Consider the following 17324-nt stretch of genomic DNA (forward strand, 5'->3'; position numbering starts at 1 on the left):
ATGAGGTTATTGAAAATATCATGGCTTGGGTCAGGCTCACCTTAGTCCTCAAGCTGACATCTTTGCTCTTCCACACTTTAAAAAGGTCTTGTGCAGCAGATTTGCCCAGCGCAATATGTCGTTTGATCTCTTGACTGCTGCTTCCGTGAGTGTTGTTAGTTGACCCAAGAAGAATGAAGTCCTTGACAGCTTCAATCGTTTCTCCATTGATAAGAATGTTGTTTATTGGTCCAATGTTGAGGATTTTTCTTTTCTTAACATTGAGATTTAATCCATATCGAAGGCTGTGCTCTTTGATCTTCATCAGTAAATGTTTTAAGTGCTCTTCACTTTGAGCAAGCAAGGTTGTATCATCTGCATATCGTAGGTTGTTAATGAGTCTTTTTCCAATCCAGAAGCCATGTTTTTCTTCATAGTACCCAGTTTCTCGGATTATTTGCTCAGCATACAGGTTGAATAAGTATGGTGAAAGAATACAACCTTGTAGTACACCTTTCCTAATGCGCTGGGCAAGTTCTAGCCCCATTTTAGTTATTCCAAACAGAGGCTGAAGACGGATTTACAAGCTTTCTCTTGTGATGTTTCTGGCTATTTCTCTCTCTCCCCTCCAAGTGTTTATTTTACAGTAGTTGTTGTTATTGTTGTTAGGTGCCATTGAGTCAGTACTGACCCATAGCGACCTTATGCACAACAGAACGAAACACTGCCCGATCCTGTGCCAACCTCACTACTGTTGCCACGCTTGAGTGCATCGATGCTGCCACTTGGCCAATCCATCTTGTTGGAGGTCTTCCTCATTTTCTATGACCCTCCACCTTACCAAACATGATATCCTTCTCCAGCGACTGGTCCCTCCTGACAATATGTCCAAAGTCTGAGAGACGAAGTTTGGCCATCTTGGCCTCTAAGAAGCACTCTGGCTGCCCTTTTTCCAAAAACAGATCTATTGGCAGCCCATGGCACTTTCAGTATTCTCCAACACCATAACTCAAAGGCATCAATTCTTCTACGGTCTTCCTTATTCATTGTGTAGCTTTCGCATGCATATGAGGTTATTGAAAACACCATGGCTTGCGTCAGGCGCACCTTAAGTCCTCAAGCTGACATCCTTGCTCTTCAACACTTATAAAAAGGTCTCGTGCCCCAGATTTGCCCAACGCAGTACGTCATCTGATCTCTTGACTCCTGCTTCCATGAGTGTTGATAGTTGATCCAAGAAGAATGAAGTCCTCTTCTGAATCCGGCTTGAACGTCTGGAAGTTCCCTCTCAGTCTATGATTGTAGCCGTTTCTGTATTACCTTTAGCAAAACTTTACTCGCATTGGATATCAGAGATTGTCCGATGATTTCCACATTCTGTTGGGTTACCTGTCTTTGGAATGGGCACAGATATAGATCTCTTCAAATCGGTTGGCCGTATAGTTGTCTTCCAAATTTCTTGGCAGAGGTAAGTGAGTGCCTCCTGTGCCACCTCACTTTCTTTGAAAGATTGCAATATTTAGTCCATCAATTTCTGGTGCCTTGTTCTTTGCCAATTCCTTCAGTGCACCTTGGGCTTCTTCCTTCAATATCATTGGTTGCTGGATTTTGTTGGCTACTATTTGGTTGAGAATTTTTGCATGTATATTCGTGGGGGATATTGGTCTGCAATTATCTTAGTGATGTCCTTTCCTGGTTTTGGTATGAGGGTTATGCTTGCTTTATAAAATGTGTGAGGAAATTTTCCATCCTCCCCTATATTTCAGGATCATTTGAGTAGAATTGGTGAGAACTCTTCCCTGAATGTCTGGTAGAACTCACCAGAGATGCCATCTGGACCTGGACTTCTTTTGTTTGGGAGTTTTTTGATGACTTTATCAATTTCTTCTATTGTTATGGGTCTGTTCAAGTCTTCTACTTCACTGTGTGTGAGTTTAGTTAGGTCATGTTTTTATAAAAATGTATACATCTCTTCTAAGTTTTCAAATTTGTCGGAGTACAACTCTTCATAATATTCTTTTATTATCCTTTTGATTTCCTTTGGTTCCATGTGACATAGCTCATGTGGTTTCTAATGTCTGTTGTTTGTGTCTTCTTCCTCTTTTCTGTTGTTAGGTTTGTCAATTTTATTAATCCTTTCAAAGAACCAGCTTCTTGCTGTGTTGATTCTTTCTATAGTTTTTTGCTTTTCTATCTCATTTATTTCTGCTCTGATCTTTATTATTTCTTTTTTCTTGGTGACTGTAGGTTCACTCTATTGGTCTGTTTCTAGTTGCTGGAGCTGTTGTGTGTTAATGTGTTAATTTTGATTCTTCATTTTGGATGTGCGCATTTATCGCAATAAATTGTCCTATCAGCACCGTTTTTGCTGTGTCCCAAAGATTTTGGTATATTGTGTTTTCGTTTTCATTTGTTTCTAGGAACTTTCTGAATTCACGTTTAATTTCTTCTATTATCCAGTCAGTCTTCAGCAGGGTGTTATGCAGTCTCCATGTATTAAACTTTATTTCCTTGGTCTTCTTATTTCTACTTTTATGGCATGGTGCTCTGAAAAGATGCTTTGTGGTATTTTGATGTTTGTAAATTTATGGAGGCTTGCTTTGTGACCTAACACATGGTCAATTCTTGAGAATGTTCTTCCATGTACACTGGAAAAGAATGTATATTGTGCTGTTGTTGGGCTAAATGCGCTGTACTCAGCTGTGAGGTCAAGTTGGTTGATTGTGCTGTTTCATTCCTGGGTAGCTTTGTCGAGTTTCACTTTGGTTGTTATATATCCCTTTTAGAAAATGGCATATTAAAATCCTCCACTATAATTGTAGATTTATCTATTTCTTTCTTCAATTCTAGTTGTTGTTGCTGTTGTTAAGTGCTGTTAAGTCGATTCCAACCTATAGCGACCCTGTATAGGGTTTCCGAGGACCAGCTGCTGAGCTTGAACCACCAACCTTGCAGTTCAAACGGTTTTGCAGTCTTGAACATTAACCCACAGCGTCACACCAGGACTCCTTGTTAAATTTCGTCAAGTCGATTCCAACCCATTCCAACTCTATATAGGGTTTCCCAGGAGCAGCTGGTGAGCTTGAACCACCAGCCTTGCAGTTCATATGACTGACTTTGCAGTCTGATGCATTAGCCCACAGTGCCACACCAGGACTGCTCAATTTCTAGTAGGGTTTGCTTTGTATATCTTGGTGCTCTTTCATTTAGAGTGTAGATGTTAAATTATGGTTATATCATCTTGTTCAATTGACACTTCAGTCATGATCTAGTGTCCATCTTTATCTCTTATTCTGGTTTTTGCCCTAAAGTTTATTTTATGAGAGATTAGTATTGCCACTCCTGCTTGTTTTTTGTTGCTGTTAGCTTGGTATATTTTTTTCCATCCTTTAACTTTTACTCTGTTTATGTCTTTGCATGTAAGGTATATCTCTTACAGGCAGCATATGTTGAAGGGTCTTGTTTTCTTATCCTTTCAGCCACTCCCTGTTCTCTTCACTGGTGCATTTAATCCATTGACATTCAGTGCAGTTATCTATAGGTGTGGATCAACTGCTGTCATTATGTTAATTTTTGTGGTGCTGTTTGTTCCTGTGTTCTGCATGCCTTCTTGTGTTGCTTTCATGTGTTTTGTGCTATTTCTTGTTGGTTTTTTCTTTGTTGTAATGTTTCTTTATTCTGCTTGGAGCTTCATTTTCACGGTAAATTGTGAAGTATTCATTTTCTTTGGGGTTACTGTAGAGTCTGTTAAGCTTTCCCTGTGTTTAAGACAGTCTATTGTATCCTGCCATCTATTCGACCTCCTCAGCACCTATATTTTCCTGTACCTAAATTTTCCCTTTTTTGACATTGTTAATATTTTGATCTTTGATTGGCCTCACAGGTTCCTCTGAATTCATTGCTGTTATTTTGTTCTGTTTTGAACTCTGCTATCCATCTACCGAGTTCCAGGTGGTGTTGCCACATCTGTCAATCTCTGTTTGTTGTCTGTTCTTGCTGGTTTTCATTCCAAAGAATTCCTTTTAGGATGTTTTGAAGCGCTGGATTAGCTTTAACAAAATCTCTTATCTTCTGTTTATCCTGGAATGTTTTGATTGCACCATTATATTTGATTGACAGTTTTGCTGGCTAGACGATTCTTGGTTGGCAGTTTTTTTTCTTTTAGGTGTTTATATGTGTCTTTCCATTGCCTTTTTGCCTGAATGGTTTCTGCTGAGAAGTCAGAGCTTAATCTGATTTGCTTGCCTTTGTAGGTGACACTTCTCTTTTCCCTGCCTGTCTTTAGGATTCTTTCCTTGCTTTTGATTTTGGAGAGCCTGATTATGATATGTCTTCGTGATTTTCTTTTGGGGTCTGTCCTTCCTGGGGTTCTTTTAGCTTCCTGAATGTTTATCTTTTAGTGCTTCAAGATGTTAGGAAAAATTTTTTACAGAAGCCTTTCAACTATCTCTTCTGTGGACTTCTGTGATTCTTCCTGTTCTGGAATGCCAATAATTCTTAAGTTATTGCTCTTCATGTTATCCAGCATGAATCTTAGACTCTCTTCAGATTTGTTAATCCTTTTTTCTGCTTGCTCTTCTATCTTAGCAGTATTGAGAGATTTGTGTTCCAGCTTGTTGGTTCTGGCTTCCATCTCTTCAGTTCTCCTTTGCCCTTTCAGTGTACTGTCCATTTCTGATATTTTACTATTAATCATCTGGACTTCTTTTTGCAGGTTTTGGATTGTTTATAATGCCGTATCTATCTTGTTTGATTGTCTCCTGTAGCATTTTCCTGACTTCTTCCTTCTTTTCCACTGTCCCTTTTCAGAGCATTTGAATTTGTTTCTGTATTATTCTTCTGAATTCCTTCTCAGGCAGACCCAGAGCCTACTCTTCTACTGGAAAGTCTGTGTCTGCTTCCAGCTCATTAGTCTCAGCTACTTTTTTCTGTTTTTGGATGTGTCTTGATATCTTTAATTGTGTTTTCTTGGACATTTTCAACAGTTATGTGAGTTTTCAATGTTTAAATGGATGTATGTTGCTTTGTTGTTAAGTTTGCTGAGCATCTCCTGGTGGATATGATCTGGAGATAGACTTCCCTTTTAATTTGTAATGCTTAGCAGCTGATTTTGGCTCTTGTCCAGATGGTGGGGTACTACAGGTTATGCTTGTAACTTGGCTGTATGGGCACAGTTGTGGTCTCTTTTTGGGTAAGGTAGGGGGAGAAAGCTGCAACCCCTGAGAGAAGAGTGAGGCCAGAAGGACCAAGTTACAAACAATATAAAAGCAGAGACAGAAACCACCAACCAAAACAAAAATAAAATTGTGGTTGACACTGTTCACTGGCCTTTGCTGTGCAAAGGGTCCCGCCTAGTCTAACTATGGGGCTGGTTCCCAGGGTCAAAACTTCATAAGAAGCAGCTGCGGGTTTCCTCTCTGTGCCTTTGGAAAACTGTGGGTGCAATGCTGGACCCTTTAGAGGGCGTGATTGGGGTGAAGAGTTGAGATATGGGTCGCTACCTCTGCTTGGTTGTGGCCCCAACCTCTGGCCTCAGGACTTCTGGCTGCTGGCCCGCCTCAGCAGGATTAACTCACAGATGCTTCCACAGGCAGATTTCGTCTCAGTGGGCGTGGGAAACTGTTGCCCGGAAACTTAATCAAGATTTAAAGCTCCATAGTTTTTCTGTGGACCACTCTTTCTCTGCCTCCCCCCCCCCCCCCTAGTTTTGGCAGAGTAGTTTTCACTGTCTGTCTCTGCTTTCCCTGCCCCCAAACCGCAAATCGGAGAATTCTTTTAACCCTTCTTGCTGGCCTGTTGCTGTTATTATTATTAGGTGCTGTTTAGTCGGTTCCAACTCATTGTTGTTAAGTGCCGTCAAGTCGATTCCGACCCATAGCCACACTGTTCAGGGTTTCCGAGGGTGTAAATCTTTGCGGGAGTAGAAAGCCTGATCTTTCTCCCGCGGAGCAGCTGGTAGTTTCGAACAGCTGACCTTAAGGTTCGCAGCCCAATTCGTAACCACTACGCTACCAGAGGAGCTCCTTAGTGACTTTATAAACAGCAGAATGAAACACTCACTGCCTAGTCCTGCACCCATCCTCACAAATGTTATATTTTGCTGCTGTCACTGTGTATCAGTACATGTCATTGGGGGTGGGGGAGTCATCTTTTTTGTTGTTGTTGTTTGACTGACTCTTCACTTAACTAAGGCCATGTTCTTCTCTTGAGACTGGTCCCTCATTAACATGTCCAAAGTATGAGAAATGAAGTGTTGCCATTTTGGTTTATTAGGAGCATGTGGCTGTACTTCTTCTAACAAAGATTGGTTTGTTCTTCTGGCAGTCCATGGTACTTTTAATATTCTCTTCTAGCATCATAATTACAAATGCATCAATTCTTATTCATTGTACAACTTCCATATACATATGGGGTGATTGAAAATGCCATGGCTCGGGTTAGGTTCATCTAAGTTCTCAATTTGGTTTCTTTACTTTTTAATACTTGTAATAATTCTTGAACAGAAGATTTGCCTAATACAGTAAATACATCGTTTGATTTCTTAGTTGCTGATTCCATGAATATTAAATGTGGACCCAAGCAAAATTCAGTCTTTTCTCCATTTAGCGTGATGATGTTATTTATTGGTCCAGTGGGGAGGATTTTTGCTTTCTGTATATTGAGGTACAATCCCTACTAAAAGTTGTAGTCGTTGTTATTCATCAGTAAGTACTGTAAAAAAAATCAGCAAGGAAGGTTGTGTCATCTTTATATCTCAGTTTGTTAATGAGTCTTCCTCAAGTCCCGATGCCATATGGTTCTTCATATAATTTAGTTTCTAGGATTATTTGCTCAGCATACAAACTGAGTAAGTACGTTGTAAGAATACAACTCTGGTGGTGCACACCCTTATAATTTTAAATTGTTCAGTGTCTCCTTGCTCTTTTTGAACCACTGCCTCTTGGTCTGTATACATGTTCCTCCTGAGAACAATGACATGTTCTTAGATACACATTGTTTGCAGTGTTGTTCATAACTCATCGTAATCCACATAGTCAAAAGCCTTTGCATAGTTGATAAAGCATAGATAAACATTTTTCTGGTATTCTGTGCTTTCAGTCAAGATCCATCTCATGTCAGCAGTGATATCCCACGTTCCACAACCTTGCCTGAATCCAGGTTGAACCTCTAGCAGTTCCCTATCAGTGTACTTTTACAACTGTTTTTTAATTATCTTCGGCAAAATTTTACTTGCATATGCTTTAATGATATTGTCTAATGGTTGCCACAGTCTGTTGGGTTACCTCTCTTTGGAATAGACACAAATATGCATCTTTTCCAGTCATTTGGGCAGGTATCTGTCTTCCAAATTTCTTGGCATGGATGAATGAATGTCTCCAGTGCTGCATCAGTTTGTTAAAAAATTTCAGGTTGTATTCCATCAATTTCTGGAGCCTTGTTCTTTGCCAGTGTCTTTAATTGAACCTTGGACTTGTTCCTTCTCTGCCATTGTCATTGACTTGTTCCTTCTATACCGTTTACTCTTGATCATATGCTTTCTCTTGAAATGGTTGAACATCTTCCAGTTATTTTTTTATTTTTTGGTATGCTGAGTCTGCGTATTCCTTTCATCTTCTTTTAATGCTTTCCTGTACCATTCAGTACTTTGCCCATAGAATTTTTCAGTATTACAAATGAAGACTTGAATTATTTCTTCAGTTTGTTCAGCTTGAGAAATGCTGAATCGTGTTCTTCCTTAACTGCAGGTCTTTGCACGTTTCGTTAATTAATGATTGAAGTAGTTGGGTTGTTGTTGTTAAGTGCCGAGTCAGTTCTGACCCATAGCGACCATTTGTAGGGTTTCCTAGGGGCAACTGGTGAGCTTGAACTGCCAACTTTGCAGTTCAAACGACTTTGCAATCTTGCATGTTATCCCACAGTGCCACACCAGGAAGTTGTTGGGCAGAATTCTTGAATTTCATTATATCTGTCTTTAGCGATGGTATGTAAATTTGAATAATAGAGGTATATTAACAGGTCTTCCTTGCAGGCATATATAGATGTTATCCTATCACAGACAGCATTGCAATTCAAGATACATACATCTTGTAAAGTTCTTTTGGATGCTGAATAGGGATGCCATTCCTCTTCTCTTTTGTCATTCCCAGCATACTAAACCATATGATTGCCTGATTGAGAATGTCTAATAACCTGTTTATCACAACTCACTAATGTTTAGAATCTTTATGCCTTCTATTTCATTTTTGACAACTTCCAACTTTCCTTGATTCATATTTAGTACATTCCTTGTTCTGATTTTTTAATAGATATTTGCAACTATTTCTCGTCATCTTGAGTTGTGTCCTATCAGCAAATGAAGATTTTGAAAGCTTTGCTCCATTCACATTATTATGGTCAGTTTACTTTGCTCTGATGATGTTAGGATAAGTGTTGCAAACCACAAGATTTCTGGTTCAGACCCACCAGTCACTACTCAGCAAGCTCTATACAGGGTCACTGTGAGTTGTAGGAGTAGAAAGCCTTCTCTTTCTCCCATAAAGCAGCTGTTTGGTTCTAACTGCTGACCTTGCTGTTAGCACAACTTGTAACCCACTAGGAATCCTTTCTTTCTAGGAGTAGGGTACATCCCAAACTAAATCAAACCCATTGACAATGAGTCTGTTTCGACTCACTGTTGTTAAGTGCCCTTGAGTCGCCCATAGTGACCCTGAATAGGGTTTCTGAGGAGCGCTGATGAACTTGAACCGTTGACCTTTCGGTTCAAACCATAATGACTCTAATAGGTTTTTGAGTCTATAAATCTTTATTGAAGTGGACCTCATCTTTCTCCTGCAGAATATAAATACATATAGAATCTGAAAGTTGAGTTACTGGACATAATTCTTGTTGGATTGGTTGCTAGGCGGTAGGCAGGAGACATAACATTTAACTACCATATTGTGTATTGTGTCATTAAAATGTATGTTTGCTTTTAATTTTGTCATTGGTACACAGTCTACTATTTTCGGACTGCCTTATAAATGTTCTTTAAAAATATGGTGCCACTAATAAAAAGTTATCTCCTGTAATATAAAGTAACTTTGATAATTAATGAGGCCATAATTTCTATTAAAGAGAACAGAGTGTGTGCAATACTTTTTCCTCCAAAAGGAACGATGGGAGGGTAATGTTTTGGAAAAAAAAATTAATCAGTTGATAGATGTTTAAGATTGTGGATTAGCGCTGCTGTATATGTGTATGACAAATATCTATTCAGAGGTAATATTAGTTGTCGTGGTTATGTGCTGTGGAGTTGCTTCTAACTCAGCGATCCTGCATAGAGTTTTTGAGGCTTTAAATCTTTACGGGAGCAGAAAGCTTATCTTTCTCCCACTGAACTGTTGGTCGTTTCAGCTGACCATGAGATTAGCAGCACAATTCGTAACCAGTACGCTACCAGAGCTCCTTAAAGGTAATATTAGGACTTTAATAAATTAATCTTTATCATTTATGGGGCAGCCCTCACAGCCATCCAGTTTATTCTGATTTAGAGAAGTCCTGTATGGGATTTCCAAGACTGTCATTCTTTATGGGAGCAGAAAGCCTCTTTTTTTCTCCTGTGGATCTGTTGGTGGGTTTGAATTGTCGATCTTGTGATTACTAGTCCTGTGCCTACTCTACTTTGTGAGAATTGGACCCAAAAGAGTTACATGTTTTACTTGAGCTTTAAGAGATACAGTTGTTGCAATAAGATGGTGTGATTAATAAACATTTAAGAGATATGTGTGATTGTGTAGGAATTTGATTTAGAAGGCTGATGCAAATCTAACCAAATAAATGTGCATACAGTCCTTGTGTTCCAAGATATAAAAAATTAATGTCTAGCCAGTTACTACTCATAGCTTGACCCTGCATAGGGTTACCAAGGAGTGGCTGGCAAAGTTTGAACAGCTGAGCTTACAATTTAAACTAACTGTGAGCTCCAGTGCTTATCCTGCTGTGCCACACCAGGACTCCTTTTAGGAGTGTTGTTGTTGTTAAGTGCTATAGAATCAGCTCCAACTCATAGCAGCCCTGTATTCCAATGATTTCCAATGAGCAGTTGGCGTGTTTTCAACTGCCAACCTTGTGGTTCAAATTGTCCTTGCAGTCCAGTGCTTTTATCTCACAGCGCCACACCAGGATTTCTTTAAGAGTTTTGTTGTTGTTAAATGCTGTCAAGCTAGTTCTGATTCGTAGTGACCCTATGTAGGGTTTCTGAGGATCAGCTGGTGGGTTTGAATTACAACCTTGTCGTTTGCAGTCCAGTGCTGCTCCTACAGCGCACCAGGAGGTGGGGTGAATAATCAAGGGGTTTGAAACTTAGCATCCTGTTTTAGAAGTGTTTATTATTATTATTATTAAAGAAACTCTGCTATCCCCTCAAATGAATTTAGCATCCTTGTAAAAATTAGTCTATAGATGTGTAGGTTAATTTATGGAATATGAATTCGTTTCCATTGGTCTGCGTATCCCTGGTGGCATAGTGATTTATGAGTTGGGCTGCTAACTGTAAGGTCAGCAGTTTGAATTTACCAGGTGCTCCACGTGAGAAAGATGAAACTTACTGCTTCTGTAAAGGTTTGCAGCCTCGGAAAGCCTATCTATACAGGGTCACTGTGAGTTGGAACCACATACATGGCACACAACTATAATCACTACCATGTTGTTGCTGTTAAGTATAGGGTTTCCAAGGAGCGTTTAGTGGGTTTGACCACTAACCTTGAGGTTAGCAGTGCAGTGCTTATTCTACACTGCCACACCACGAGTCCACCACTACTAAGTCGGTTCGAACTCATAGCAACACTGTACCCTGTATAGGGTTTCTAAGGAATGGCTGGTGAGCTTGAACTGCCAGCCTTGTGGTTCAAGCAAACTTTGCAGTCCAGTGCATTAACCCACAGCGTACCGTATCACTACTATAGTTTTCTAAAAATAGTTTTTTTGCTTATTCATCTTCTTTTGGTTGGTTAATTTTTATTTTTTTGCTTAAAGAACTTTGAAATCTGGACAACTTAAAAATAACATCTCTTGACAATTCTGTTCTGACATTTGAGGGATTATCAAAAAGTTTGTGGAAAAATAGAATTAAAACTTAATGGAATTTTTCCTTAAACTTTTTAAAGAAGAAATTGTGAATTCTGAGCAATGTTTAAGTCAAGTAGTATTTGATAAAGAATATTATTTTTATAAGGGACATGTTCCCTGTTTAGTTTTGCTTCACTTACACAGTGGCTTTTTACCTTTAAATATTTTTGATAAGTAGATGTAATTGATGAAACTTTCTAAAATGTGCTCGTTTGCCTTTGTTGCTGTTGTTAAGTGCTGTTGAGTCGGTTACAACTCTTAGCAACCCTGTATAGGGTTTCAGAGGAGCAGTTGACCTTGTGATTTAAACTGATGGTAGCATAGTGGTTACAAATCGGGCTGTTACCCTCAAGGTCGGCAGTTGGAAACTACCAGCTGTTCCACAGGAGAAAGATGAGGCTTTCTGCTCCTGTAAAGATGTACAGCCTTGGAAACCCTGTGCCAGGGTCACTATGAGTCGGAACTGACTCCCCGGTACTTAACAACAGCAGCAATATGGTCTGGTGCTTAATCCATCGCCACACTTGTTTGTCTTAGGAGGAAAATGATCAACATTGGAATCCATCTTAGGTATTTTAAGTGTTGTTTATTGTTAGATGCTGTCAAGTGGGTTCCAATTCTTGTACACTATGTACCAAAGAACAAAACAATGCCTGGTCTGTGCAGTCCTCACATTGTTGTTACGCTTGAGCCCATTGCTGCTGCCACTTTGCCAGTCCATCTCATTGGTGGTCTTCCTCGTTTTTTTCGCTGACCCTCCTCTTTACCAAGCATGATGTCCTTCAGGGACTGGTCCCTCCTCATAATATGTTCCAAGTATGAGATAAGTCTCACCATGCTGGTTCCATGCAGCGCTCTGACTGTACTTCTTACAACACGGATGTGTTTGTTCTTTTGGCAGTCCATGATACTTTTAATATTCTTTTCCAAATCGTACTTCAAATGCATCAATTATTATACTATCTTCCTTATGCATTGTTCAGATGCATATGAGGTTATTGAAAATACCAGGGTCAGGCACACATTATTCTTCAAACTGACATAATGTGCTTTTGAATACTTTAAAGAGGTCTTGTGCAGCAGATCCACCTAAAGCAAAATGTCATTTAATTTCTTGATTGCTGCTTCCATGAATGTTCATAGTGGATCCAAACAAAATGAAGTCTTTGGCAGCTTCAGTTTTTTTCTCCATTCATCATGTTGTTATTTTTGTTCTCCTGGTGATAAGTTTTGTTTTCTTTACATTGAGGTGTCATTCATTCGTACTGAAGGATGTGGTCTTTGACCTCCACCAGGAAGAATTTATATCCTCTTGGTTTCCAGCAAGCAAGATTGTATCTTCTGCATATTCTTGTTAGTGCCGAATTGATTCCGTCCCATAGGAACCCTGTATAGGGTTTCCAAGGAGCCGCTGGTGAGCTTAAACCACCAACCTTGTAGTTCAAACGACTGCAGTCTTGACACATTAGCCCACAGTGCCATACCAGGACTCCATCTTTTGGATAGGGCAGACTACTAATGAGCCTTTTTCTAATCCTGAGGCCACACTGTTCTTCATATATAACCCAGCTTCTTGGGTTATTTGCTCAATATACAGATTGAATAAGTATGGTGAAAGAATACAATCCTGGCACACAGCTTTCCGGATTTTTAACTGTTCAGTTTTTCTCTTGTTCTGGTCTTATGGATGCCTCTTGGTCTTATGTATAGGTTCCTTATGAGCACAGTTAAGTGTGTTCTGGAATACCCATTCTTCACAATGTTACTCATAGCTTATATTTTAAGTTGTTGTTGTTAAGTGCCATGGAGTCGGTTCTGACTCATAGCGACCCTGCACAGGGTTTCCAAGGCTGTAAATCTTTACGGGAGCAGAACGCCTCCATCTTTCTCCCGCGGAACCTCTGGTAGTTTCGAACTGCTGACCTTGCGGTTCACAGCCCGATTTGTAACCACTACTGTACACTTTGGAGGTAACTACAAAATGCTGCTCTTTATTCACTGAAAATTGCAGATATAAATTAAACTAGAATTAATAGAAGGAAGGAAGGGGAAAGTCCAAAGGAAATGAAATTTTTAGTGTTGCATGTAGATTTTTAAGTGTATTTACTTGTATGCATGTTTGTTTCAGTCGTCATTGAGTTTTGAGAAGCATTCTGAGACCTTTTCATGGACAGAAAATCGTTATGATGTGAATCGACGACGACACAACTCTTCAGATGGCTTTGATTCTGGCATTGGGCGTCCTAATGGAGGTAAACTTTGCTAAGAAATGCTAGAGTTTAAGGATATTCTCTCAAAAATGTTTTGATTGTGATTCAATCTTTAAACATAACCATCACTGAGTTTATAATACTTTACCATTATCATATAAAGGTAATTTTGGAAGGAAAGAAAAAAATGGATGGCGTACACATGGAAGAAATGGTACTGAAAACATAAATCATCGAGGGGGATACCATGGTGGAAGTTCCCGTTCTCGTAGCAGTATTTTCCATTCTGGAAAAAGCCAAGGATTACATGAAAATAATATACCTGACAATGAAACAGGGAGGAAAGAAGACAAGAGAGAACGAAAACAATTTGAAGCTGAGGATTTTGTAAGTTTCTCGTAATTCTAGTGAAAATAAATCCTTTGTAAGTGCCATTTTAGTAGCTAACTTTTTTTTTTTTTTTTGCCATTTTATTAGTATGACTCATTTGCTATAGGAATCACACCCATTTCCACAGATATTTACTTGTTCAATTTTTAATGTTTACATTTTGTGAGGCCATTTTCTTTTCACTTTTTCCCTTCCCTCCCACTCCCTACCCCTATCCCATCCTTCCTTCTTTCTTAAACCTTTGGTGGTAGGGTTGCTTATCTCTTAATGTCTTCTATTGTTGTTAAGTGCTGTGGAGTCCCTTGACTCATAGTGACCCTATATTAGGGTTAGGGTTTCTTAGGAGTGGCAGGTGAGTTTAACCTCCAGCCTTGTTCAAACCGACTTAGCAGTCCAGTGCTTTATCCTGCAGTGCCACACCAGAACTCCACAAGGTTTTTTGTTTTGTTTTTTTATCATAATGATCATTAACATCTCTTGATATATTTATGTCATTTTGAACAGCTTCATTTAGAACTTAGTGACTTATTTGCGAATATAGTATTATCTCTAGAAAGCTATGACACTTTTGGAAGGAACATTTTATCTATATTTTTTTAAAGATTGTCTCTTTTAAATAATGTCTGATAATTCATATAGGATTCTTAATGTTAATCCTGAGATAGCTCTCTTTGTCTTCAAGCTAATTACTCAAATATTTTTCCTGGCCAGGTAAGGTAAACTAAGTTAGCCTGGGGTCTGATATAATTAAGAATGTAAATCCAGTACTAGAAGTAAATATGAGCTAACTTAAAATTTTTCTGTTTTTCCTATTCTTAAGTCTGCCATTACAGAAAAATTGCGCTAATATATAATTCTATTTACCTAGTTCCTTTTGTGGCTCATTACTAGTAATTGAAAGTCTTATCTACTCTTGGTAGAGATAATTATTTTTATAATTTTAAAAAAATTAAATCATTGTCTGTTCTTCATTTCACATATATTGCAAATACATTTCAGACATTTGAGTGGCTATGTGGGCCAGTTACTGACCTCTGTATAGGTGAACAAGACACATCTAGTAGAGGCAGTCAGAATATAAAAAGAAAAGGTAATCAAGGTAATCAGTATTTAGACATGAAGTGACTGGGTGGCCATATCATCGTGAAAGCCTTCTTTAGGGAAGTGGTATTTAATCTGAGATCATCTGGATAAGGATAAATCTTTGTTAAGACTGAAAAGAAGAGTTAGTGCAAGACCCTAAGATGAGGAGCAAGCTTGTTATGTGGACGTGATAGAAGTTAGGCCAATATAGTGAACAGAGTATTAATTAGGTTAGGTAAGGTAGTTTGGAAAGGTTTAAAATTAGAACCTTTGCAGGTCAAGGTAAAGAATTTTAGTTTTAATTCCAGATGAAGTGGGAAGCTTCTCTGGAGGGGAATCAGGTGATTTTCTTTTTATAATTTAAATTTTTTAAAAATTCATCTCTAAAACATTTTATTTTACTGATTTGTGCCATATAATCTAAAGAAGTCAGTTTGCTCCATCAAAGCAGCTTCCAGCACAAGCTGGTTTTTTTTTTTTTTTTTTTTTTTTAATATTCTAGTTGTTGGGTTTTGGATTGATTATTTGGAGACAGTGCAAGCCTTGGTGGTGCTGTGGTTAAGTATTCAAAAGCAGTTGCAGTGGTTTACTAGATAATGATGGCTTGGACTTAGTAGTTGTGGTAAATGAAGGAAATGGTCATGACCGAATACAGCAGCACCAACAGCATACAATTTGAGATTTGTTTGTGTATAGAATAGGAGTGAGGGAAAAGAAACTTTTTATTTTGAATGATTGACCATCATTCATAGAGAGCATACCTTACTATACTTACTGATTCAAAGAGTAGAACTTACTAGTGGTGGTGTTCCTGCTATATATATATCTGTTTACCTGATTGGTGAACACCAGGGTGAGAATTCCTTTCCAGTTCTAAAGGTTGGCTGAAGCCATAGTCTCAGGTTTCCCCAGTCTCTTGCTGATAGTTTTAATGCTGTTTAGCATGCTGAACATCACATAAACGGAATAAAGTTTTGCACCTTCCTTAGAAAATGAGTGATAAAAGCTTAACAGAAGAGTTTGAAAAGAGTCAGGTTTTCCTCTTTAATGCTTTTGACCTTATGCTCAGAGGGATTATTTCGCACTTGAGTTTGCCAGTTTGGGAATAAACATTTCTTCATATTATAAAGACCTGTCCCTTTTTTCCCCCCACTGAGCAATGAGTTTAGGTAGTAATCATTTTAATGGTTATTAGTGTAATCTTAAAGTATAGTTTGTGTCTTTAATACTCAGAAGTTTCCTCATTAGTTTTTATCATTTTGAAGATGTTTTTAAAAGATTTGTTTTTTAATGTGAGCCATTTAAACATTTAATATTTTTATTCTTTCTAGCCATCTTTAAATCCTGAGTATGAGAGAGAACCAAATCAGAATAAATCTTTAGCTGCAGGTGTATGGGGTAAGTAATTTCTTATCTTTCTTTGAGGGATATAAAATGATGATATTTGCAGATTTGATTTTTGTGTGCTTGTGTTTTAAAAAATAAAAAGCAAGCTACACTAAAACTTTGTTCTTGAAATATTTGCTTTTGATGTGCTAAGCTTAAAATGATTATCTTTTTAAAAATACATTTTTGAGTAGAAGAATTTGATTTTTAAAGAGCTTATATTATCATAAGTTAGTATGAATTGTTGTCATTTCATGAGCACCTGATATCTTATGAAACAAAAACTTAGTTTAAATTAATTTTTAGTTTTTCAGTGTTGAAAACTGGCTAACCGGAGAATAAGTACTTCTGATCATAGTATGACATGAATTTAGTTTTTTAATTTGTGAAAAAGTTGATATGCAGAATGTTGAAAATAATTAATTTGCAGATAGTCTATATTGGAGATAATTTGCCTGTTTAATTGTCAAAGCTTAGTAAGAGTTCTTCTGGTAGTAACTCCCTTTTCTTTGAAATTGCTAAGAGTTGAATAAGCTTACAGAGTAAGTTGCACTCATATAGTACAAATTAGACAGCTTTTTAAAAAAGTCAAGTGAAGTTTAAAATAATGGAAAAAAAATTTAAAGATTTGACACCTGAAAAGTAAAATTAATTATTTGATACCAAATTGAAAGGTGCGATGTCCACTTTGGAACTTGTACACATTTTCATTTGTATTTTCCTATTGAAAGTCAGTAACTGTTAACAAAACTTAAGGATTGTGGCTTCTGACAGCATACTAGACCTAACAACAAAGGCATTATTTTAAACTTTGCCACTTCCTATGCTGTTCTTTATTGTATTTATGGGGTGATACTCTGGGGAGTTACTTGTTTTCTTTTGCTCTCCATTTATGGGCTTTCTGAGGGTGGGGGTGGGGGTTAATCAAACACTTTTGTTAGAACCATGTGAATGGCATTGTTTTTTCTGTATTGCAAATTAGTATTTCTACCACTCTCCCCAGGCCTACACGCCCAGACACACACATACCCAACCAAAAAAATCTCCCAAGCTCCTCTCTTAGGTATGTTTCATTATTATTCAGTTTTTCTGGGAACAGCTGATTGCATAAGAATATAGAATCACCTGAAAGGTGTTAAATAGAAACTCTTTAAGAAATTAGGAATAATT

At 38.1% G+C, this 17324-nt stretch overlaps 1 protein-coding gene across 5 annotated transcripts in view; it reads left to right on the forward strand.

Moving 5' to 3' along the window:
* The window catches only part of LOC102834402 (vasculin-like), a 133366-nt gene that overhangs the window by 75522 nt on the left and 40520 nt on the right, over positions 1 to 17324 (forward strand). For 4 of the 5 annotated variants that reach the window (XM_006875333.1, XM_006875336.1, XM_006875334.1 and 1 more), the window contains 3 exons: positions 13214 to 13337; positions 13459 to 13682; positions 16100 to 16166. In XM_006875333.1, the coding sequence (XP_006875395.1) occupies positions 13214 to 13337; positions 13459 to 13682; positions 16100 to 16166 (415 nt within the window). Of the gene's footprint in view, positions 1 to 13213; positions 13338 to 13458; positions 13683 to 16099; positions 16167 to 17157; positions 17218 to 17324 lie in introns of all 5 variants that reach the window. The other variant, XM_006875332.1, reaches the window with a different exon arrangement.

This window comes from Chrysochloris asiatica, unplaced genomic scaffold, assembly GCF_000296735.1.
Source record: "Chrysochloris asiatica unplaced genomic scaffold, ChrAsi1.0 scaffold00320, whole genome shotgun sequence".
Lineage (NCBI taxonomy): Eukaryota > Metazoa > Chordata > Mammalia > Afrosoricida > Chrysochloridae > Chrysochloris > Chrysochloris asiatica.